This window comes from Ananas comosus, linkage group 8 (genome assembly GCF_001540865.1).
Source record: "Ananas comosus cultivar F153 linkage group 8, ASM154086v1, whole genome shotgun sequence".
Taxonomy (NCBI): Eukaryota; Viridiplantae; Streptophyta; class Magnoliopsida; order Poales; family Bromeliaceae; genus Ananas; species Ananas comosus.
Genome location: NC_033628.1, coordinates 11,288,466 through 11,313,037, shown reverse-complemented (window position 1 = coordinate 11,313,037; position 24,572 = coordinate 11,288,466). Strand labels below are relative to the sequence as shown.

The window sequence follows — 24,572 nt, the reverse complement described above, 5'->3', positions numbered from 1 at the left end:
AATATTTTGTGGCAGTGGACACCAGGTTACCTGATTATTCTCATATCCTATAAAACTCCTGCGTTTCCCACCTCCCTCTATGATGCAATTCTAATTTCTCCCTCTTTAGTACCGCCAAAGTGTCAGAACCGTACACTCCACGTGGACGATCATGCTTCATTCAATAACCGCCCCTCCCACCCCCATCATCATCATCATGCGTTCATCATAATAATAATAATAATAATAATAATAACAACGAAGGGAATACACCGTAACGCATTCGGAGTTAACAGCATCGCGACCGTTAGCTCGTACAGAATCGGACGGCTATTATTCGTGATCGCTGGACCGTAGGGGCCAGGGGCGTTTCCGTAAATTCGCCCGGGGGAGGGTGCACAATTATTACGCCTGAGCCTAGCGCCACACGAAACGGCGTCCCAACATAAATAGTTCGCGAGGAACCGGCTATAGCCGGTTGCTCCCTTTGTAGATTAGTTATATATATGTACGGAGACCCCTCGAATTATTTTTAATTTTTAAAATTTGATTGTTGTATTTAATTTATGATAAAATTTTCATTAAATTTAATTTTTTTTAATTTCTAATCATTTATCAACATATTTTTATTTATTGAGAGGGTGACTGAGAACCGGCTGAGCCGGTGGCGTGGGAGGCATTCGAGTGCTCACGCGTCGAGCGCCTGCGCCTCTCCCAAATCCGCAACGGCCAGATCCGGTTACGGCTCCGTTACATTTCTGATTCGCCGTTAACGGAGAAGCCCAATGAAAAGTTATAATTTAAAAAGCGTTAACTACGCCGTCAACTCGGATCTGATCACTTTTCTCTCGTCGCTTAGCTCATAGAAGAGAGAGAGAGAGAGAGAGAGAGAGGGGGGNGGGCGATGGCCATGGCGGCGGCGGCGGCGGCGGCGGGGGAGGGGGAGAGGGTGAAGCGGCGGAGAACGGCGGCGGCGGCGGTGGCGGCGGCGGAGATCCCGGTAACGTATATCCAGCTACGGAGCCGGAGCGTGATGATGAAGCCGCGCCCGGCGAGATCGGCGGCGAATCCGGGCGCGCGCCGCGCGAGCGCCGAGCTCGCCCGGATCCCGCGGTGCTCGAGCAATGCCTCGTGCGAGGCGGCGCCAGAGGACGCGGCGTCGCGATCGAGCGGTCCCGAGGTGAGTTTCACGCGCAATTCAGGTCGAATTCGAGCTCCTCCTCCTCGTCTACGTGTGAATTACGCAATCTCTTTCTCTCTTCTGTGCTTCTTAGCTCGACGAGGAGCCCAATTCCGTGGCGTTCTCCCACGACGAAGGCATCAGAGATAGGTTCGTATTCTTTTCCTCCTTAATTAACTAATTTCCTACTCCATCAATTCCCCGCGTTTCTCTTAAATTCCTCTTACAATCACAGTGATCTCGAATCAACGGCCGGGAGAGAATCGAAGCGGAGATCAACGGCCCTTACGCCGTCCGAAGCCGAGATCGAGCACTTCTTCGCCGCGCACGAACGAGCCGAGCGAAAGCGCTTCGCCACCAAGTAATATAAGCTTCTCTAGCTCCACCGCACTTCTTAGCATTAACCCAGCGAATTTCTCTCAGTACGAAAATTCCCGTTATCGCAGGTACAACTACAACATCATCACCGATGCGCCGTTGAAGGGACGCTACGAGTGGGTTCGATTAAAGCCATGAAAAAAAAAAAAAACAAAGGAAAAAGAAAAAAAAAAGAAGGTAAAATTAAACATCGAACTCGTTTTAATTAGTTTTTGTTTTTTTTATTTTATTTTATTTTATTTTTGTTTCCGGGGTTTTAATGTACAACCTTGATCTTCTTCTTTTGTTACTACTACTACTACTTGCATTCTCCGTACGATATTTTTATCAGAGAAGGTTCCTCTCCCTAACTTCTAGCTAACTAGTGCACGCTCTTCAATAAAACGACTCCGTCCTATTTTCGCCCATTTCTTTTAATTATTTTTCGGATTTTTATTGGCCGTTGGATGTGAATCGAACGGTTTTCCTTTTTTTTCGGTTTTTGTTGGTTAATTTTTTCCTAATTTGAAATTGGTTCCTTGGATTCCACCCGAATAACGCGGGCATATGTGAAACGTAGGGCGGTGACGCAAACGCGAGTTAGGTGACTTCACCGCATGCACGTGGTGCGATCTTATTGGAATTTTATTGTTTATTTTTTTTACTTACTTTCTATCTATGTCACCATGATTTTACCCGCTGGGTGAATTAATTGGAGTGCACTTTTCTTGTAATGATTTTTTCACACCTCATTACATTAGATTGTGTTTTTAATTTTAAAAATTTATGAAAATTTATCTTAATTATCATCCTTTTTGAACTACCTATCTAATTTTTTTTAAAAATATAATTTTACTTTTTTTTTTTTGAGAGAAAGGTAGCACGCTACCTGCTTAATTTTACTAATGAATATTTAATTTATTTAATTTGAGCTAATTAATGGCTTTTTAACTTTAAATTTTGCATGAGTAGTGTGTAATTTACGTAAGTATAAATTTATTGAAATAAATAATTACCTTAAATTTTATAACTGAAGAGAGTAATCAAATTACTGAAGATTAGATAGTCGAATCAAAATAATTTATAACTATCTTTAAAATTTAACAAGTGACTGTAGGGATTTAAATTGAGTAATATTAGTGAAATAACGAGAAAATATATAAAGGGCATACATCGGATTCAAATTAGAATTAAATTTTACATATTAAAAATGAATTTATATATTTATAAGTTAGAGATGATATTATTATCAATTTTACTATTTTTAGAATTAAAAAGGTCTATCTATATATCGACATATACTCTTTACTATTTTTCTAGCTGTTTGTTAATTAATATACATTTTTTTAAATTGATACAATACAAATTTAGATGATCAATTATAATTTTTTAAAAATATAAATGATACAATATACAATTTTAAAAATTTAATTAAGTATTTGCAGATGAGCAGAATTATGAATAACTTTTGTTGCATTTAACCTATTTTGAATTTTGAATTAGCTATCTAATCTTTTAAAATTTTAATTTTATTATCTAACATTTCAATTTATTTGCTTTGAGCCATCAGAATTTAATTTGACTATTTTTTTTGAGAGATAGATAGCACGCTACCCGCTTCATTTATTTCATTTAGAAATAAGCTTAGTTAGAAATGTGAATCAACTAGGATTCGAACTTGGGTCTCAGGTACCAACCACCAAGCCCTTTGCCACTTGCTCTAGGGACGGTCGGTATTTAATTTGACTGTTTACTTCAAAAAATGTATAGTTTTAAAAATTTTGTGAAGTACACTATCAAAACCTACAAAAATAAACTATATATTCAAATTTTGAAGCCAAATTGACATCAACCAGCCGACTCGAATAAAAAAAAATACGAAAAAATTGTACAGTAAAATTAAAATCTTAAAATATTAAATAATCAGTTTAAAATAATCTATAGTTTAGATACGTTTTGTGTATTCTTTTTCATATATTTTTTTTAAAAAATTTAGGCACATTAAGGTGGGTTCATTTATGAAAGCTAGGTTATTTTAATTGGTTAAAGTGGTTGCATTGGATCTGGTGCTAAATATACGTGGGCCTATATGTGATTGATTTTTACATAGAGCATAGAAGAAGGAATGTCACCTTCATGAGGTACACTGCTTTGTAGGGAATCTGATAATTTTAATATAGGGGGGGGTGTGGTTGTGGAATTAATTTGCTACTGTTTCCCCTCGATGAACGGCACGCATGTTGGCGTCATCTTCTGTTGGCTTCCCCAGAAAGTCAATTTCCGGGTAAGTGAAAGCCCAACTTTGAAAAATTAAAAAGTTGGCTGTGTCCTGTTACATATTTGCATGCGCTTGGATTTTTCCTTTCCTTGGATGCCTTTTCTATTGGCTTTAGAGTTTCCAGTTACAGTAGTAGTTGTTAATATATGTTTCTGGGTTGGTGAGTCCGCTTCTTATTATGTTGATTTTGTGGTTAACACGGTATCAGAGCAAATTTTTGAATCCATTTAATGAGTTTAAATTCTCGTAATCATATAATAAGTTAAATTCTATCTTCTGTTTGTATATCTTTTATATTTATCACGCGCGTAAGTGAATGTGTTAATATATATTTCTCGGGTGTCTTTTATATTTATTATGTACGCAAGTGGAGGTGTTAATATATATTTCTAAATTTCACGTGTTTAGTGCTTTCAATTTTTATCTTGCACGTAAGTGAGAGTGTTAATATATATTTCTGAATTTCTGGATCCGTTTTCGACTACATTGATCTTCTGGATAATAGTAGTGACGAAAAAAAAGGACAAAAGGAAGAAGAGTTAAAAGTGTTATTGACTTATTGTATGATTTTTGCACCATATGAATTTTGCGCTGTTCTTTTGTAAATCTGTATAATTATAACTGTTTTATGACTGATGGAATTGTTGTGATATTCATGCCAACAAGTTGAATGACATAGGTTTCACATAATTCTACCCAATGAAAAAATTCTAATTTTATGTTTGCGTGTGGTTCGATCATAGCAATTTTCATACTATATATATATGCCTTATATAATTTCGCTCTGGATTGTCAACCTATTTGTGAATTTTTTCTCTTTTAGATCACTAATTGTGTAGACATGTAGTGCCCCATAAAATCCATATGGGGTACATTTATCTTGTTAAATTTATGTGTTTTTCATTTATACTATGCATCTGAATAAGAATGGTAAAATAAGTAGTTTGGTAATTATAGTCTTAGATCTAAAACCGAAAACCATAATAACTCACATGTATTTGTGATAAAAGAGGCGTGGGTTTAGATGGCCTAAACTAGTTGTTCATACTTGTTTATAGAGAAGGGAATCTCCACATGGGGGGAGAGTGCGTAATGGTAGAGAAAGCAAGTGGGAATGTGTTCTGACACAAGCTGCGTGTGTGTAGTCACCGAGGATGAAAAAAAGTCTAAAATGTATCAATTATCTTACTGATGTGGCGTCCTCAACTAATCAGATTCGTTCTCTCGGGTTCACCCTTCCCATCATAGTTGTTAGAAAATTATTTTTATTATACTTTTCTTTTAAAAGGGGATATGTGATTGGTTGAGGATAGATAATGTGGTGTAGGGTGAGTATGGATGAGGTTCATAGAGATGTCAACGGGTCGGATTCGGGACGGATTTTTAAAAACCCGAACCCGAACCCGACTCCAAACCCGAGACCCGAACCCGGACCCGAACCTGACCGATTTTAAAAATCCATATCCAAACCCGAACCCGACCAAAAATCCGAAAACCGAACCCGAACCCGAACCCGAAAATTTAAACCCAAAACAATTATTTCTTTTTTCAATATTTCAAAATATATTATATTAAATCTAAAATTTTAAAATACAAATTCAAATAAAACATCAAATTTTTTTATATATATTATATATATTACAAAATAAATTCGGGTTCGGGTCGGGTACGGGTTCGGGTCGGGTGTAATCAAAATCCATATCTGAATCCATATCCGTCGGGTTTCTATTTTTGATATTCATATCCGAATCCATATCCATATCCATCGAATATATTCGTTTCATTCAGGTTCGGGTTCGGATAAAATTTCGGGTATCCATACCCATTGACATCCTAGATAAGGAGGAAGTCTACAATGTCATACTTGTACCACATCATCAGTAACAAGTGAATTATATATATTTTTTTTAAAAAATAAATAAAAATATTTTTCAATTAACCATCATGAGATGAATTAATCTAAGAGAGACAATCCCATTGGTTTAGAATGCCACGGGACTTGATTAAGGACGGTACGTCATGTTAGCAATATAAGATGCATTTTGAACTTTTTCGCGGGGTGGGATTTGTGGTAGGGAAACTCCGGTAACTGAACGAGGAGGAAGTAGGAGTTTCTGGGAAATGATGCAAACTCCCAGCACGGATCCCGAGATTAGTTTAGAAAAAACAATTCGGGCTGAATCGCGCGCCCACAATTTACAAGATGTCTTGATAATCAGCTACATTTATATATCTGTAATATAGATATAAATCTTACATCATAATATTTAAAGGGTCAAAATTTATTCATTTACTTTATTAATATTTAAGATCATAATTTTAAAATAAATTTTTGAAAATGGAGTAGATGATGGACTGGACTGGGCCATACATTTGAACATAGATTCTATGAGAAACAAAAATAAAACGAGATGTGTAACATGTGTTGGGCCACCCACGATGGCATAGTAAATGACAAACACTTCCCATCTTTCTTAAGGCCCATTAGCTTCTGAAGGCCTAGATACCATTTGGATTGTAACTGGGCCGAGATTTGTTGTTTAGAATAAAATGTATCACTTCATATGTAAAATATGTTATTCTACTAAAACAAAAGATGCAAGTGAAAAATAGAACATTTTTTCTCCAATCATATAAGAAGATATTCATGCTATAAATATTATTGCATATTTTTAATAGCATATAAATTGAACGTGCTACTAATTTTTTAATTTTTAGGTCAAGTACTATTTTTATTTACCTACCATCACTAAATATTTAATCAGGGATAAGCAGTAATTGTTTATTTTTGGGATATGTGTAACTTCGAAAATAAGTAAGAACATGACTAAAATTAGATTATTTTTGAAAATAAAATAAATAGTATTTAAAGTATAATTTTGCGAACGGCATAGTGATTGATATACGAAATTTAAAATTTGAATTTTAGTTGATTTATATTTTCAGTTAAGTTTATTTATTTCCAAAGGTATATTCCCGGGCCCTTGGAATTACTGGGGCTGCGTTAACCGAACCAATTCCAATTACAAGGAACTAATTCAAATTCCAAAATGTGGGGCCCGGCTCAACCAATAGGAAAGAGCGAAAAAGAGGGGGGGGCCCACCGCCCTCCCCCCGTCGCTTCGGGGAGCGCGCCACTGCAACCCTAGCTAATAACCAAAGCTTTCCAAAAACTCCCCCCACTCCCTTTCCTCTTATACGAGAGAGAGAACAAACCAACCCCTTCCCTGCTGTCACCCACATTCGCATTAAACTCCTCCTACTCTTTCCCCTTCCCCCCTCCCGATCCCCCGATCGATGCACGCCAAAACGGATTCGGATGCGACGAGCCTCGCCGCGTCGTCGCCGCCGCGGTCGCCGCGGCGGCCCATATACTACGTGCGGAGCCCGTCGCACGCGGACGCGGCGGAGAAGATGTCGCTCGGGGGATCGAGCCCCGGCGCGTCGCCGCACCACTACGCCGCCCACCACCTCCACCTCCTCCGCTACGCGAGCTCCCCCCCGATCCACCACTCGCGCGAGTCCTCCACCGCGCGCTACTCCGCCCCGCTCAAGCACGCGCCCTGGCGCAAGCTCTCCGCCGCCCACTCCCGCGGCGCCGGCGCCGGCGCCGCCGCGGCGATCGGCGGCGGCGGCGACGAGGAGGAGGAGGAGGAGGAGGAGGAGGAGGGGGGCGAGGGCGAGGAGAGGAACCTTTTGCGGCGCTACGCGTGCTTGTTCCTCGCGTTCGTGCTCGTGTTCACGCTCTTCTCGCTCATCCTCTGGGGCGCGAGCAAGTCCTACAAGCCTAAAGTTCTCGTCAAGGTTTATTACTATTACCACTACCCATCATCATCATTATTATTATTATCTTTTAACTTTTACTATTTTGCGGGGACCATTTTGAGTTATTAGGATTGTTCAGGGGCTGCTCAATAAGATATATACTTTTTTGGTTTTGGGGCTGGTGCACAGAGCGTGGTGTTCGAGAGCTACAACATACAGGCGGGGATGGACTACACGGGAGTGCCCACGAAGATGATGTCCCTCAATTCGACGGTCAGGATCGCGTTTCGCAACCCCGGCACCTTCTTCGGCGTCCACGTCACCTCCACCCCTCTCGACCTCTACTTCTACGACCTCAAAGTCGCCTCCGGATACGTATGCTCATATTTACCTCCTCCTTTTTTTTTTTCTCTTAAAAAAAATTTTATACGTATAAAATACAAAGTATAACGACAAAGAATAATAAAAAAATGTTTCTCATTGGTAAGTGTGTCACGTGACCGTGTCAGATGGAAAAGCGACTGCTTTTCAACTCGGGAGTATTTGTGTCTGTGGGAAAATGATGTCACGTGCTTTTGCTTTCTGAAGCTCTGAGTTGTTTCTTTTTTAAATAAAATTTAAGTTGCTAGACGATAATTGGTTTCAATGCTTCTGTATATAAAGCATCACTTTGTAGTTTGAGTCGCAAATGTCCATTTTTGTTATTTTTTAGTTAATTATAACTCAATTTTTTAAAATTACTCGAATTGTCTTCGGCCTATATCAAATTGAAATTAATTACGAAAAAAAAATAATTAAATAATAATTAAATGGTAACCATGCAAAATTTTAGTTTTATTTTTGCTTCTAGTTTATTTGAAATTTTACTTCCATCAGATTTTGTGGCTATTGTAGTGGTTTCCTCTAACTTTTAAATTATAGTAACAATTATAGTAAGTGTGGTGAATGAAGGCTTATTTTGTTAAGTATAAGTGTGGTGAGTGGTGACCCATCTGGGCGTGATAATGGGAGATGAATCTGATAATTAATGAAAAGGATCCTATCTATGTTGAATCTTTTATATAGTCTCTAATACTGTAAGTTCGTCTATTTTACATGATATCATATTGAAAGTTTGAATTCAAATTTTGCTAGTTTATTTGATTTTTTTTTTTCTCGATGCAAGTTAGTGCTTATATTAAAAGAGTAGAACTATCTATACTATCGTAAACACAGAGTACTTGATATTTTCGACTTTTTGATCCTTTGATTAATTTTTTTTTTGATCATTTCTAACAGTTCAATCAATATTATTGTCCTACTAGCATCATTCAATTCCAGAGAGGACCGTAATTATTGCAATCTTATAATTCTTAATCCAAAAGTCAAAAAATTAGAAATACCAAATTTTCTATACTTTCGATAATACAGTAGCTCAACACATATTAAAATACCATTATTTAGCAACTTATAATTTAGTTGTGAACGCCTATCTTTATAGTTGTATCTAAATTACCGCGAAGCTAGAATGCTAATTTTTATATTTTATAATCCAAATATTCTGGGTTTGGGATACGAACTCGTGAGCAGTTGTTTGTCCTGAAGTGGAGTTTCTAAAACTAGCTGGCTGAGAACGGTGTTTATATATTTTATATTCAATACGCAGATTAAGGAATTTTATCAGCCGCGGCAGAGCGGGCGCGTGGTGACGGTGGGGGTGGGGGGTCGGCAGGTGCCGCTCTACGGCTCCGTTGACCGCGACGGTAAGAGCAAGGGCGGCACCACGGCGGCGGTGGTGCCGCTGAACCTGGCGTTCGTGGTGCGGGCCCGGGCCCACGTGCTCGGCTACCTCGTCAAGTCCAAATTCTACCTCCGCGTCCGCTGCGCCCTCTCTCTCCGTGAGGCCCACCTCGGCTCCCCTGTTCCTGCCATCGCAAGCGCTTGCCACTACCGCCGCTAAAACCATTTGAAAAACTTGTTCGAGTTTTTACTGTGGTATTGCTCTGAATTTTCATGTTTGATGATATGTTAAACTTAAGTTTGTAAAAAATATTTCATTTTGATTCTTGTTAGATGATATATTATTGCCTACATCCATCCAGTGTATCGAATCATCCATGAAATAATATACACACGCACGGGGCTGCAGGAAAATAGGTCCCCACCATGCGCACCCCGTGATGCGGAGATGATCATCGTTCCTTCAGTGCGCGACTCTTAAAGCAAAACGAGCGGTGATTGATGCAGTTCATGTGATTTTTCTTTTGTTTTTTTTATTTTTTTCCCGCCATCAACGGGTGAGGGGTTTTGAAGCGGTGGGCCCCACCGACCGGATAATGGTTCAGTCGAAGGTATGGTGGGCCCCGGTTTGACTGTGTCTGAATGGGAGTAAACAGGTCCGTGATGATGGTTTTTGTCTCTTACTCAATTACGCACATTCACGTTCGGTTTCAGTTTCATTTTGGCTTTCTTATTTCCCACCATATTTATTTACTGGTGTAGTAATATGCGCGATACGACGGATAAATATTAGTAAAATAATTATTTTTTTATTATTATTAATTATCGATGATAGTCTGAAAAATAAATTTAAAATATATAGTTATCAAATAAATAGAAAATAGTATTCTAAATATGAAATAAAGTATATTAATTTAAATAGTCTGCAAGAAAGACGATTAATAATCTGGTAGGTCCGTTATAGAAATCAATAGCGTCGAAAATTAGATCTATCAAAGATGAAATTAATATAAAATAATGTAAAACCATACTAATTTGAGGTGATTTTGAATCTTAAGCTATTCGTAGAGAGAGAAAGTGGTGGTCGATAAATATTACTAACAATTTAACAAAAGATAAGGTAATTATATTAACAAATTTTCTAGAACAACTTTACAAATATTCATGGTAGTTATGGAGAAAAATGAAAAGTTATATAGATGATGGAAGATGGAAGAATATGGGAGAGAGAAAGGAAGATGGAGAATTTCAAGGTTTTAGATTAAAAGGGTGAGTGGTGTCTCCTTTGTAAATATTCGTGGTGCTATAGAGAAAAATGGAAAGTTACATAGAGGTGAAAGATGGAGGGACACGGAGAGGGGAAGGGAAGAGGAGGGACATGTGAGTTATAAAAAAAGAATGATATCTAAATGAGAAAAAAAAAAATAAAGAAAAAATTTTAAAAATAAAGAAATCGCGCCACGTCTGCAAAGTTATTGGGAAATAATATATAGCTAATAGATTATTTGGACCAAAAGGAAAATGTAGGGACGTTAAACGGGCGACACCTGGCCCGGCACGAGTCCGGGCCGGGCCTAGGCACGGAACGGATAGAGTGAGTGTCCATGATGGGCCGACTCCTTCTAGCCGGTCGGCCCGATCCGTCACGGTCCAAAATACATCTAGCCCGTGACTTTAAAGTGATTAGTTTCAACTTTTGAACGGGATAATTTAGAAAACCGTTTTAAATCGTTTGAACCAGCCGTTCAACCATCAAATGGGTGAATCGATTCGATATTTGATCAAGTCATGGACGTGCTAATCCAACAGCGAAAAAATCAACTTAACTGACTTTATTTTGTACTAGGGCAGATTAGATTCATAAAATGTGAAACTTAAAAAACTTTTATTTACATAATCTACAAATTAAGTATGATACTAGAATAATAATATAATATTTAACGTTATGCTTACTTCACTGATTCAATCACTAGTTGAACCAATAATTCTTGACCTAATAATCTGTTGGTAGACAGACCGTCCCTAGCGCAAGTGGCAAAGGACTTGGCGGTTGGTACTCGAGATTCCAACTTCGAATTCTAGTTGATTCACAAACAAAGCAGGTAGCATGTTACCTATTTCTCAAAAAAAAAAGAAGAAAAAAAATATGTTGGTAGTTCTTCATTAAATTCTTTACTTTTAAAAAATCAAAGTTTTTTTTTTTTTTTTTTTTAAGGAAAAGATAGCACGCTATCCGCTTTATTCATTAGAATAGTAAATTAAGCAACATGGGTGAGACAATACAGGTCTCGAAGGGGGCGAAAAAAAAAAACTAGGAGTGGTGGGTCTGATTTACAAGCCGGAGAAGTTCCCAAAGTTTCGTCACGGATTTCAACTTGCGAGCAGCTAGTACGGAGTCCGGGCGGGTGTTCCGAAAGAAATGACCCACCAGTAGGCTATGAAAGTCGATAGCTTGTTGGTCATTGACTGCAGTTTATTTTTGTTCGTCCACCTGTCCCATGCGGAGGTAATATCGTTTTCTAAATCCTCAAGCTGGATATCCCCGACACTAGTCACCAAGAGGAACTTGGCAAAAACTCACTGTGCAATCAGATGATCAACGGTTTTCTCTTCAGATCTGCGCAGCACACAAGTCAAGTCTCCGGTCCATTCTCTCCTTAGAAGATTATCTACAGTAGGGATCCTTTTCTTCAGAACGAGCCAGGAGAATACTTTGACTTTCAGGGGAATACGAAGATTGCAAATTTTGCAAGAATGATCATCCATCGTACCACTGTCATTCAGCATGGTGTAGGCCTATTTTACCGTGAAATGCCCATCAGAGTTAATAGTCAAAACCTGTTGGTTTTAAGCATTCACAAGAACAAAAGAACAATTTATATTTTGCACCGTTCAGAAACAGGAAAAGGGAAAAAAAGAAAAATGTAATTTCATATAGAGTTTGAGGGATATTATTATATTAGTAGTAACACGAAATTTTATGATAAATTTTGGGCCCCATGGGTTTTCTAAGAAAAGGTTAACATGTGAAGTGTTTTACACGTGCTTCTGAACAACGGTGCCGTCCACTTTGGAGGCGCTAAACGCTGCCCATAGAATTTTTGTCCGCGCAGTACCACCCATTCAAATGAGAGTGCTTCTCGGAAAGTGATTTTAATGATAGTAGAGATAATACCGATCGCACAAGTGGCAAAAAAATTTAATAGTTGGTATCCGAAACTCAAATTCGAATTCTAGTTGATTTATATTTATAATTAAATTTATTTCTAAATGAAATAAACGAAGCGGGTAGCGTGTTACTTATCTTTCAAAAAAATGATCTCAGGTCATTTATCAATGCAAAATTTGTATGATATAATATTTTTTTTATTCTAAAAAATATAAATCTTTAATAAATTTGTAAGATAAAAAATTAATATTTTAAAATCCTTTAGTATAAATGGGAGTGCGTTGACACACAGATACACTCCTTCACTCTAAAATTTGAACTTTTTTCAAATTTTTAGCATTAAAAAAAGTTGACACGACAAAGACTCACTATGGAAGTTTGAATGAGGGGTTATAAAATATATATATTTTTTCTTTTCTTTTTTCTGTTTGTACTTGAAACATGTTTTTCTTCTGGTATTCACTGGGTATTGTCGCTTTCACGTACATCCTTGGAAACTTGATGAATTCAAAAAAGAAAAAAAAATATTCTGATATGATTCAAAGTGAGGAGTCGGTTCGAGATCGCGATCTGAATAATTATTATTTTTTATTTTATTTTTTTTATTTCCGTCACATACTTAAAATTTGAAATCTTGGTTCACTTTTCTAGTAAATGTATACTTTGAGGACGGCCACTTTCATTTTTCCCCTTCAATTTTGAAGGTTTTTTTTTCTTTCTCTTTTTTTTTTATGTGAAAATGTGTTTTTATTTGCTTCTCCAAAATTATTCATTTATAATCAAACGCTATATTTTAATAAATGAATTGCTTACGAGCTTTATTCTGTAAAAGAAAAAAAAAACTATTTTCTGTACAACCAAAAACATAAATATATAAATTTTATATTTTATTCTTTTGAAGTTTAATATTTTCATATTTAGCTTATCAGTTTTTTAATATTAAAAATTTTAAATAAAATCTAAAAGTTTAGATTAATAAGTATAAAATTCACACTTTATTTTTAAATAAAAAACGAGCATTTTCTCATAGATTTTTTGAAATATTGTCATTTTCTATGTTATTAAAGTATTGATACTAAGCTGTGTGCTTAATTTAATTAAAACATTAAAACTTTTACATCATATGTATTAATGATTTAAAACCTGCAATGTTTACTGAGAGGAAATCCGACGTTCCCTTCTTCTTTTTCTCACTAGCACTAGTTTTACTCTTTCTTGAGTAGGCTGCCCCATTTACACTTTTACAGTGAGCAGAACTCATATGTAATAATACTGCTATGGCACCGACCGTCCCTAAAACAAGTGGTAAAGAAGTTGGTGGTTGATATTCGAGACCTAAATTCGAATCCTAGTTGATTCATATTTCTAGCTAAATTTATTTCTAAATAAAATAAACGAAGCGGGTAGCGTGTTATCTATCTCTCGAAAAAAATAATAATAATAATAATACTGCTGTGGCCTATTGCTCTTCTAAAATGCTATTAGAGAGAATTTATTTAAATTCATAATTTAAAACATTACAAAGAGTTACCAACATATCAACTCAAAGGACAGAGACGGGATATAAATAGAACTGAGCTACTATGGCATTAAATATTAGTGCAATAATATTTACCATAGACTTTTGTATTTTTTGAATGTCTAGAATTTACTATTTAATAATTGTGCCAGCATGAATCTAAAACTCTTCTTATAGTTTAGTAGTCCATTTTTATATATATTTATATATATTTTTAGATCAATGCTTAATCTGCGACTATCCTTTGACAAAGAAAGTTAGCAGTGGCCCGCAAAAAGTATTGCTTTCCCTTATACCACCAGCTCCCATTATCTTAATTAGTCACCCCCTCTACAGTCTACCCCCAACCCATTCGCATATATTGCTTTTATTACCCACTCTAAAATATCTTCTAAACTCGTCCTCATTCATCTTCTACTACTACTACTAGTCTAGCATTGTATGAGAAAAACATAGCAATTAGTAGAGAGAAATTGTAGGAAGAGAAAGAGAGAGAGAGAGAGAGAGAGAGAGAGGGGAGAGGATCATGGCGTACCCGGAGAAGAAGAAGGGATCGGAAAGGGAGGTGGATCCGCGCAGTGGGTTCTGCGCGGCGAACGCGACCTTCTACAGCAAGCGGCGGCCCGTGGCGCTCCCCGCGGAGGCCGACCTCGACGTGACCACGTTCCTCGCGTCGCGGCGCCACTCGGGGACCACCGCGCTCATCGACGCCGCCACGGGGCGCCGCGTCTCCTTCCCGGAGCTCTGGCGCTCCGTCGCCGCCGTGGCCTCGTCCCTCCGCGCCCCGCCCCTCTCCCTCCGCAAGGGCCGCGTCGTCCTCCTCCTCTCCCCCAACTCCATCCGCTTCCCCGTCGTCGCCCTCGCCGCCATGTCCCTCGGCGCCGTGCTCACCACCACCAACCCCCTCAACACCCCCGCCGAGATCGCCAAGCAGGTCGCCGACGCCGCCCCCGCCGTCGCCTTCGCCCCGCGCGCCCTCGTCCCCAAGCTCCCCCCGCGCCCCGACCTCCCCATCGTCCTCCTCGACGACTCCCGCCTCGCCGACGACGACGATCCCCGGATCCTCTGCACCATCGCCGACATGATCGCCGCCCATCCCGACCCCGACCCCATTCCCCACCCGATGCGCGAGCCCGTGCGCCAGGACGACCCCGCGACGCTGCTCTACTCCTCGGGGACGACGGGGGCGAGCAAGGGGGTGGTCGCCACCCACCGCAACCTCATCTCCATGGTCCAGATCATCGTCAACCGGTTCAACCTCGACGAATCCTCGGGGGGCGGCGAGCCGGAGACCTTCATCTGCACGGTCCCGATGTTCCACGTCTACGGCCTCGCCGCGTTCGCCACGGGGCTTCTGGGGGCGGGATCCACCATCGTCGTGCTCTCCAAGTTCGAGATCGGGGAGATGCTGCGCGCGATCGGGGCCTACGGGGCGACGTACCTCCCGCTGGTGCCGCCGATCCTGGTGGCGATGTTGGGGAGCGGGAGCGGGAGGGGGAAGCTGCCGCTGGGGCGGCTGCGGAGGATACTGTCCGGGGGTGCGCCGCTGAGCAAGGAGGTGATCGAGGGCTTCAGGGAGAAGTACCCCGGGGTCGAGATACTGCAGGGTTACGGGCTCACGGAGAGCACGGGGATCGGCGCGTCCACCGACTCGGCCGAGGAGAGCCGGAGGTACGGCACGGCGGGGCTGCTGTCGCCCAACACCGAGGCGCGGATCGTCGATCCCGACACCGGGAAACCCCTCCCCGTCAACCGCACCGGCGAGCTCTGGATCCGCGGGCCGTACGTCATGAAAGGTACCTTACCTTGCTCATCTCTATACTCGTATGTAAATGAGTAGCGAGTACAATCCGTAAATGTATATATCACATAAATAGGCAGGTACGTTGATGTAGCCCATAGTTTATCTTTTACATGTTATACTTACATGTTGATCTTAATGTTATGGTGTGGTACAAATAGTTTCCAGAGTTTTGAATGGCTATACGTAGACTTAAAATATTAGATAATTTTGTTAATATTTTAACATCTGTTGGACATCTTATCTGTCAGGGGTTTGAAGAATTTTTCCACAAAATTGTATAAAAGCCCTCTTGTGAGACAGTATAATATATCATCTGTCGCCTGTAGTACTCGAATATTGAAGCAATATACACGATTAATTAGATGGTCTACCACGGGGAATTCCATGTGAAAATAAACTCAGAATGCACAACATTTGAATCTGAAACCAACATATATAGACCGTTAATTAAACAGTCTCGTCATTGGAAGTTATTCTCACGCACAGATTCTCTATAATAGCTTCAATGAGTATAAAGCTTTTCACACTATTGATCTGACCGTCTAGCTGAAATAAAGGCGCAATCATTGGCTGTAATTTGATGGTCGGTCACCCTAATGATTTAAATGCGCTATGCCTTCTGCTAAACATCTAGATTACTTAGCATGCAGAAATTTCGTACACACCAGGTTTACAAAGATTCTGTACTTGTTATTCTGTTATTTATGAAATGACAATGTTGCAGGGTATTTCAAGAACGAGGAGGCCACGCGCTCGACTTTGGACTCGGAGGGGTGGCTTAGAACTGGGGATCTCTGCTACATAGACGAGGATGGGTACCTCTTCGTGGTGGATCGGCTCAAGGAGCTAATCAAGTACAAAGGCTATCAGGTAATTTTGGCGGTCCAGTTAGAATATGCAGTACTGATGACTAACGAGACTCGTCTGATTTTGATTGTGTGGCTGATAATGCTTTGTTACAGGTGCCTCCTGCAGAGTTGGAGGCATTGTTACTAACTCACCCCGATGTTGCTGACGCTGCTGTTATACCGTAAGGAGTTGCAGAGCCTTACTATATGTTGGAGTAATATGAACCGTGTGATTCGATCTGTGTTGGCTTTCTTAATTGTTGAGAAATTGGTGCAGGTTCCCGGATAGGGAGGCCGGGCAGGTTCCGATGGCGTACGTGGTGAGGAAGGAGGGGAGCCAATTGTCCGAGAGTGAGGTGATGAAGTTTGTGGAAAAACAGGTAAATCTCGATTTCAATGTACCTAATGTTATCAAGTGATAAGTAGAATGTGTTATAGATGTATGCTATGATGTGCACTTACCTCACTGGTAAATCCAGGTTTGTAGATCTTTGCTGCTATGCATTGTCATCTTTTTCTCTAAAAATTTAAGCTATTCATGAACAATATTTTAACAGTTTGTATTTAACAATCAGTTGCTTAGAAACCAAAGCTAGACAGAACCATTTGTGTTTACTTTTTTTCACGCCCAAGTTGAAGCGATTTCCACAAAAATAAAAACAAATTAGATGAAAACCATTATTTTCGGTTCGCTTTTGCAGTTTGATGAACATAACGTTATGGTCCATTCATCATTTTAGTATGTAGTATTCTGATTTCTGTGTTAAATAATTATAGGTGGCGCCTTACAAGAAGATTCGAAAAGTGGCCTTTGTATCGGACATTCCGAAGAACGCATCGGGGAAGATTCTGAGAAAAGATCTCATCAAGCTCGCCACTGCCTCCAAACTCTAATCTGGTACTCTAATACCCTTTTGTGGGCTATTTCTACTTGAATAATTTGCTGCTACGTACAAGGAAAAGGTACTGTACCTGGTAGCTCTTTGTATGCTAGTTCAAAAGGCCATGTGTGGATCCGTTTTGTGAAGCGGGGGGCCAATAAACTCTCTCCTGATAGTCTCTGCTCAAGCTTGACCGAAAATGAGATACTGCGAGCAAGAGTAAGCAAAGATGTTTTGATTCTAGATCTAATTGTCCCGAATAAAATGACCAGTTTTTGATGGAGATAATGCGCCAGTAAACAAAAGCTGATGATCGCAGATGTGTAATTTATAGTGTATGTTTTAAAGTTGGGCGGTCTCACGAACATGGATGTGATTGTAGTCTGTAGGTGTATCAAGCTGTACTCCTAAATGTAGAATTGAAGCAATAAGCTGAAAAATAAGTTTAATTCTGATCTTACCATTATTGCAAGCTATTCATATGCTTTTCATCTTCCTTAAATATGTTTATTATATGACTGTATTTTATGCGGTAACAATGTTGAAATTATTTAAGAGTCCAAAATGCTAGAGCGGTGTCAAGTTCACGCGAATTGGTTCAGCTTGGAATGCCTATATTTTATGCAGTAATGAGCTATATCTACTTGAATAAGTTGCTGCTATATACAAGGAAAAGGTACTGTACGTAGCTTTTGTATGATAGTTCAAAAGGTCATGTGTGAATCCGTTTTGTGAAGCGGGGGACCAATTCAAACTCTCTCCTGGTAGTCTCTGCTCAAGCTTGACCGAAAATGAGATACTGCAAGCAAGAGTGAGCAAAGATGTTTTGATTTCTGGACCTAATTATCGTGAATATGATGATCAGCTTACAATGGAGATAATGTGCCCGTAAACAAAAAGTTGATGACCGCAGATTTGTATTTTACAGTGTATGTTTTAAAGTTGCGCAGGCTCACCAATGTGGTTGTCATTGTAGTCTGTAGATGTATCAAGCTGTACTTGTAAATGTAGAATTGAAGCAATAAGTTGAAGGCTAAGTCTAGTTCTGATCTTAATATTATCACGAGCTATTCATATGCTTTCATCTTCCTTACATATGTTTATTGTGTGACTATATTTTATGCGGTAATAATGTTGATTTTAATTTGAGTCCAAAATGCAAGAGCGGTGTCAAGTTCAAGCGAATTGGTTCAGTTGGGAATGCCTATGTTATAAGGCTTTGATAATCAAGACAAATATATAAATCGGCTGTTAGCTTGTTCCACTTGTCGTCTTCTAAATAGATGAACCTTACTCTTTCTCTTTTCCCTCTACTATTCTGCTATAGACCTATAGATCTAAACCTACATTCTAATTCCTCTTGCAGTCCTATAGACTTATCTTTTTGGAAGTCATTATTTCCTACAGGTCTATAAGCATAGCCCTCTATCGCAGCCTTTCGCGCACCCTTTTCGTTACATGTCCTTTCGCCTACCCTCTTATTCCTCCTGCAGACCTATCGACCTATGCCTGTATTTTCTGCAGGCCTCTAACCCTAGCTCTCCCTTCCCACCTTCCTTCTCCTTCTTCCGCTCGCCGTGGCTTCGCCCATGCCCTTGCTTTGTGAATACAGCTTCTTCACTCTACTTGCTTTGTGACTGTTGCCAAGAACACAGCATAATTTGTTCTTACTGTCTGCTTCATGTGACCATCTGCTGAGGATCCATTTTTCGAAAGTAAAAGACTGCACTTTAATCCTGTTTTGCTTCGGATCAATGATGAATACGCTCAGCAAGGTATTAGACTGCAGATGAAGGTTGGCCTTGCGTTGGATCAATGATGAGAATTATCTATGATCTTTTTATGTGTTATCTGCAATTGGATGTCAATCTTGCTTCAAATGTCGGTCTTGTTTTGCCTGCTAATGTTTCATCGGCTGCAAACATAAGAATCAGATCACTTTTTGATAGAGTCTAGCTGGGAAACTCCTGAGATCCTTTGACCAATCCACAGTAATGCTTTTTTCTTCAGTCTATTTTGCTGCTCTATATAAGTTTATGCTTGCTCCCTATATCTCTTCAGCTATTTCTAGATTATCTCCTTTTCTGTTCTTTGTTTACTATTCTTTTGAAATTTTTTAGATCTGTATCTTGTGGAGGCATCTTATTCAAGCATTATTCGAGGTTTCTTGTGTGGTGCTTCTCGATGCTACTTGCTTGCTTCTCTATTTTACATATAGGAACCCTGATGAAAATTTCTTAGGTATTTTGCTGACTGGCTATTTTTAACTTGCTATCTGTACTAACTGGGGTTTCTGTGAGTTTATGGTTATTATCTATGACCCTTGAGCCAGGATTGGTTAGCCATGCTTCTTTACATCAGTAAGAGGATGTTTCTAAAAACCAGCAAGTTCTCCTTATCTGTTCTCTGTTTTCCTTCATCAGCAAGAGGCTGTTTCTAAAAATCAGTAAGAGGATCGGTTGGTCTTGCTTCTGATCTGTTATGAGAATTTTTTTAAGTTCTCCACCAATATGGACAGATTGTTGCTTTCTCATTGTTCGTTTGTGGAGGACGCGACAATTTGACTGCGCTTGAATACTGATTCGTGACTCTACTTGGTTGCAATTATTCCAATAGATGGGATAATGCACCATTAGTGTGACACTGAATGTGGTCTTACTTTGGATTGGCAATGAGAGTTATTTGAGATCTTTTTATAATGTTTTTTTTTTGTTTGTTTTTTTTGAGAGATAGGTAGCACGCTACCTGCTTCGTTTATTTCATTTAGAAATAAATTTAGCTAGAAATGCGAGTCAGCTAGGATTCGAACTTGGGTATCGGGTACCAACCACTAAGTCTTTTGCCACTTGGTCTAGGATTCGTGTATTTCATTTAGATCTTTTTATAATGTTAATAGTATTGTTGCATCATTATCTTTTCTTCACTACTCCATGTTGCATTATTATCTTTTTCTTGCTACTGATGTTCATTTAAAAGAGCTGTGTTTGGTTAATTTATGTCTTCTCTTTTAGCTTCAAAATTGTTAAATAATCTTTTCAACAGTTCTATGCAGTCTTTTGACAATTTGGCCGAAATTTTACATAACAAGAGGCAACATCTTTGGTAATTTAATAGTAGAGATTGATTTCTTATTAATTGTATCAATTTTCTATCCAAATATTTGACAAATTATATTTGAAATTATTTGATTTTATTTGCAGTTTTGGTGAAACCGGCGAATCGAACAAAGACTAGAAGTGAAGAATTATATTTCATATGTGTAATAGATGTTTTTGATATATGATGTGTATAAAACTTTTGAAGATGTTTTGTATCATTATACGTACCATGTAATATCTAACGTACTTTTCTAATTTAGGGGATAAGTCAAAATTTTTGAAAGATTTTATCAAGTATAATTTTGAATATTGAAATAAAAATTAACAACCACCAAGCGCTGGTCCTAAACTAATAAGGTTAATTTTGTGCTTGCCGTCTCCAAAATCTTTCATAACAACTGAATCTTCTTTATATGCCATTGGATTCAGATTTTTATTCCCATGCCTTAATATCAAAATCCCAATCTTTTAATACTTTTATTCCTAAATCTTTTATAAAGTAGGAACAATCGCAAAAGGTTTCCTATAAATTTTATAAATGCCAAGGGCTGAAAACTTGAAATAATCAATGATTTAGTACTTTATAGAAGTATAGAAACTCCTATTCTCTCTCTCTCTCTCTCTCTCTCTCTCTCTCTCTCTCTCTCTCTCTCTCTCTCTCTCTCTATATATATATATGGGGGTCGGGATACTATTAATAGTATCGAATATTTGGTGCTATTCAATTTTTTGCCGTTAAATCTATCCCTTTAATCATTTTCATCTACTAAATCATATTATTCGACTAACTACTCACTCAACCCTATAAAATTACTATCATCATAACCATACATCTCTTAATATAAGAGCCGAAAACCTTATAGCATCAAGTCATTGGTGCTATTAGTAGCATTTTAGCATTAGCATACTTCTTTCTCTCTCTCTTTATATATATATATATATATATATATATATATAGTAGGGCTACTATACTCTTATGAGTAGTAGGCCCTTCGTACTCATAAGTTGTTTTCGATGATGGGGCTTCCGAATCGACGATTCACTCCGTTAAATATGATCTAGAATATTTGAAGCTTTTAAAAAATAAATTTCATAATTTTTCGAAAACATAATAAAGTCCATCAAATGAGTATAAAATGAACGGTGAAAATTGAACGACGTTTTAAAAATGGAAATCGGATCCTTCAATTTAAGATCGGAGTTATTGATCTTTATCGAGGTAGTGATAGAATTTTCTATCAAAAGTTCAACCTATTCCAATTCTCTCACACCATTAAACTATCAAGTATTCTATACCGGCCGTTAAAAATTGTCAATTTTGTGAGCTTTTGATCATAAGGTAAATGATGTCGAAAAATTATGAAATTGATTTCTAAAAGTTTTATATACTCTAGATAATATTTAACGGTATGGATCGTCGATTCGGAAGCTCTATCATTGAAAATAACTTATGAGTACGAGGGCGATCGTATTCATAAAAGTATAGTAACCAAACTCTATATATATATATATATATATATATATATATATATATATATATATATATATATAGTTAAAAGACCTGCGCAATACAGTGAGAAGATGCTGTTATAGTAAATTATTATTGAGTTTAGTACTTAAAATGATGATAGATTATTACACTATAACTAAAATAGGCCTCTCTATATTTAATCATTCAATAAAATTTTACAATAGTTGACACTTAGTTGTAGGTCTTTTCTTTTTATAACCATTTAAATAACCTAAGTAAAATAAATAAATAGTACTTCAAATTATAATAATATAATAGATTACTGTAGTTAAGGACTTAAGGTGGGGCTTCTGTATATATAAACATTCACTAAAATTTTACGTTCAATTTCTTTTCTTTTGAATATATATAAAAAATGATAAATTCATACACGTTTTTCTTATTAAAAAATATTTTTTGATATTATTAATTATAAAATATTTGAAGATAATTTTTTTAATTAAATATTTTTATACATAACTTTTCTAAAGAAATATAAAAGATTACATATATCAAAATAAAACTTTATTTTCATAAGAATTAAAATATATTGTGTCATCAATTATAGGTCATATTGAAATTACGGTCATATTGAAATTACTTCCTCAACGTTAGCCTTTGTTTAATTAATATTTTCTTATCTTTTAGTGTTTTTAGAATTAAATTATTTTTATACTTTATTTCAAAATTCAATCAAATTTAATCAATTTGGTAGTTATTTTATAAATAAAATTTTGAACTAAAAATTTAAAACTGAAAGACTTATTTTAAATTGCCAAATAGATGAGAGGATCTTTATCTTCTTAAAATTGATGAGAGAAAAAAAATTATTACATGTAAAGTCTAGTACATATTAACCATTCATACACCACTATTTATATTAAATGACTAATATTACAATCTCAAAATTTAATTAAATATATCTTATTTACAAAGCCTAATGACTTAAATTACGTTCAAGAATTATATTTTTAAATCTATATTAAAATATTTTAAGTATGCGGTGCACGTACACATATACACTTGGTGTAGAAAATGTTAAATAGGGTGGATTCATAATTTCATAACAGAGAAAAAATCGTCGTTGCACCTTGTGTACACTAATACTCTATACACCGTACGGAATGTTAGATAATTAATAAAATATTTAGTAATTAATACTATAAAATAATATATAACATAATATATATAATATAATATAAAATATTTAAATAAATTATTATACAATAAAAATTTATCTTTCATATATATATCTTAGAGTTGATTTATGATGCACTCAATAGATCTAATAATTTTTTTTTTTTGAACACATGACATGCTAACTATTCTCTCATGTCTTAAATAATAAGACTAACGCGGTTCTTTTCTTAAAAAAAAAAAATTATTAGATCTATTGAGTGCATCATAAATCAACTCTAAGATATATATATGAAAGATAAATTTTTATTGTATAATAATTTATTTAAATATTTNCACATGACATGCTAACTATTCTCTCATGTCTTAAAAAAAAAGTACCGCACTATCCGTTTCGTTTATTTTATTTAGAAATAAATTTAGCTGAAAATGTGAATTAATTAGAATTCGAAATTGGGATCTCGAATATCAACTACCAAATTCTTTATCATTTCCTATAGGGACAGTCGGTACTAACGCGGTTCGTTAAGGAGCCGTTTTTCTTGATGTGACGGTATTATCCATTAATATATGTACATAGATTGTTGGATAGATAGAAAGACAGATGGATAGATATGTAAAAGTACATGTAGCCAAAAGGCCACGTATATTTAATAAAAGCTTCAATTAAGCCAAGCCGTTGTGGGCTCTTCCGTACGGAGCCGAGCAAGGGCGTTGGTGAGAGACCGAGGCGCATGTTACGAGCAAGGGCGTTGGTGAGAGACCGAGACGCAATAAAACTAAATGAATAAATTTTTTTTTATATTATATAAATTATATATTTTATTCTTTTAAAGTTTAATATTTTCAATCTTAGCTTACCCAATTTTTTAATATTAAAATTTTGTAATAAATTCTAATTTTTTAGATTAATGGGTATAAAATTTACATCTTATTTTTAAGTGAACAACTAGCATTTTCCATAGATTTTTTGAAATATTGTCTTTTTTATGTGTTGTTATTGTATTTATTGATATTAAGGTGTGTGCGTAATTTAATTACATTAAAAATTTTACATCGTAGTTTATATACTAAAAATTCCTTCTTTTCTTATCATTTGCCCACTGGTCTTCAAAACTGCTATTAGCGAGAATTTAATTAATTCATAACTTAAAATATTATATAAAATTATCAACATATTAATCTTGAGCATGCAGTTTCCTACTAACAAAGATGGGCCTAAATAGAACTGAACTACTATATTTAAATAAGTAGTAGTAAGGTATTTTGGTGTCTTATTATTTGATGATTGTGCTGGCATAAACTTAAAAATTTTAAAATTTATTTAT

General features: G+C 37.1%; 3 protein-coding genes across 7 annotated transcripts; all 3 read left to right on the top strand.

Moving 5' to 3' along the window:
• LOC109714653 (cyclin-dependent kinase inhibitor 7-like) lies at nt 884-1,954 on the top strand. Its single transcript, XM_020239349.1, has 4 exons — nt 884-1,159; nt 1,254-1,309; nt 1,395-1,520; nt 1,606-1,954. Exons 1-4 carry the CDS (start codon nt 884-886, stop codon nt 1,673-1,675), a joined length of 528 nt encoding a protein of 175 aa, XP_020094938.1. The 3' UTR covers nt 1,676-1,954.
• On the top strand, nt 5,600-9,928 carry LOC109713823. 3 transcript variants are annotated; one of them, XM_020238055.1, is made up of 4 exons: nt 5,600-7,598; nt 7,749-7,934; nt 9,205-9,533; nt 9,688-9,928. In XM_020238055.1, exons 1-3 carry the CDS (start codon nt 7,092-7,094, stop codon nt 9,496-9,498), a joined length of 987 nt encoding a protein of 328 aa, XP_020093644.1. In that variant the 5' UTR covers nt 5,600-7,091; the 3' UTR covers nt 9,499-9,533; nt 9,688-9,928. The 3 variants fall into 3 exon arrangements, with proteins under 3 accessions (XP_020093644.1, XP_020093643.1, XP_020093642.1); XM_020238054.1 differs by having other exon boundaries at nt 9,641-9,928; XM_020238053.1 differs by having other exon boundaries at nt 9,205-9,928.
• Nucleotides 14,286-20,880, top strand: LOC109713814 (4-coumarate--CoA ligase-like 4). Of its 3 annotated transcripts, XR_002217176.1 has the most exons (7): nt 14,286-15,762; nt 16,495-16,640; nt 16,733-16,800; nt 16,896-16,998; nt 17,396-17,516; nt 20,542-20,601; nt 20,700-20,880. XR_002217176.1 is itself a non-coding variant. In XM_020238043.1 (6 exons), the coding sequence occupies exons 1-5, from the start codon at nt 14,493-14,495 to the stop codon at nt 17,510-17,512; spliced, it is 1,704 nt and encodes a 567-aa protein (XP_020093632.1). In that variant the 5' UTR covers nt 14,286-14,492; the 3' UTR covers nt 17,513-17,516; nt 20,700-20,880. The 3 variants fall into 3 exon arrangements, 2 of the variants coding, with proteins under 2 accessions (XP_020093632.1, XP_020093631.1); XM_020238043.1 differs by lacking the exon at nt 20,542-20,601; XM_020238042.1 differs by lacking the exons at nt 20,542-20,601; nt 20,700-20,880 and having other exon boundaries at nt 14,288-15,762; nt 17,396-18,575.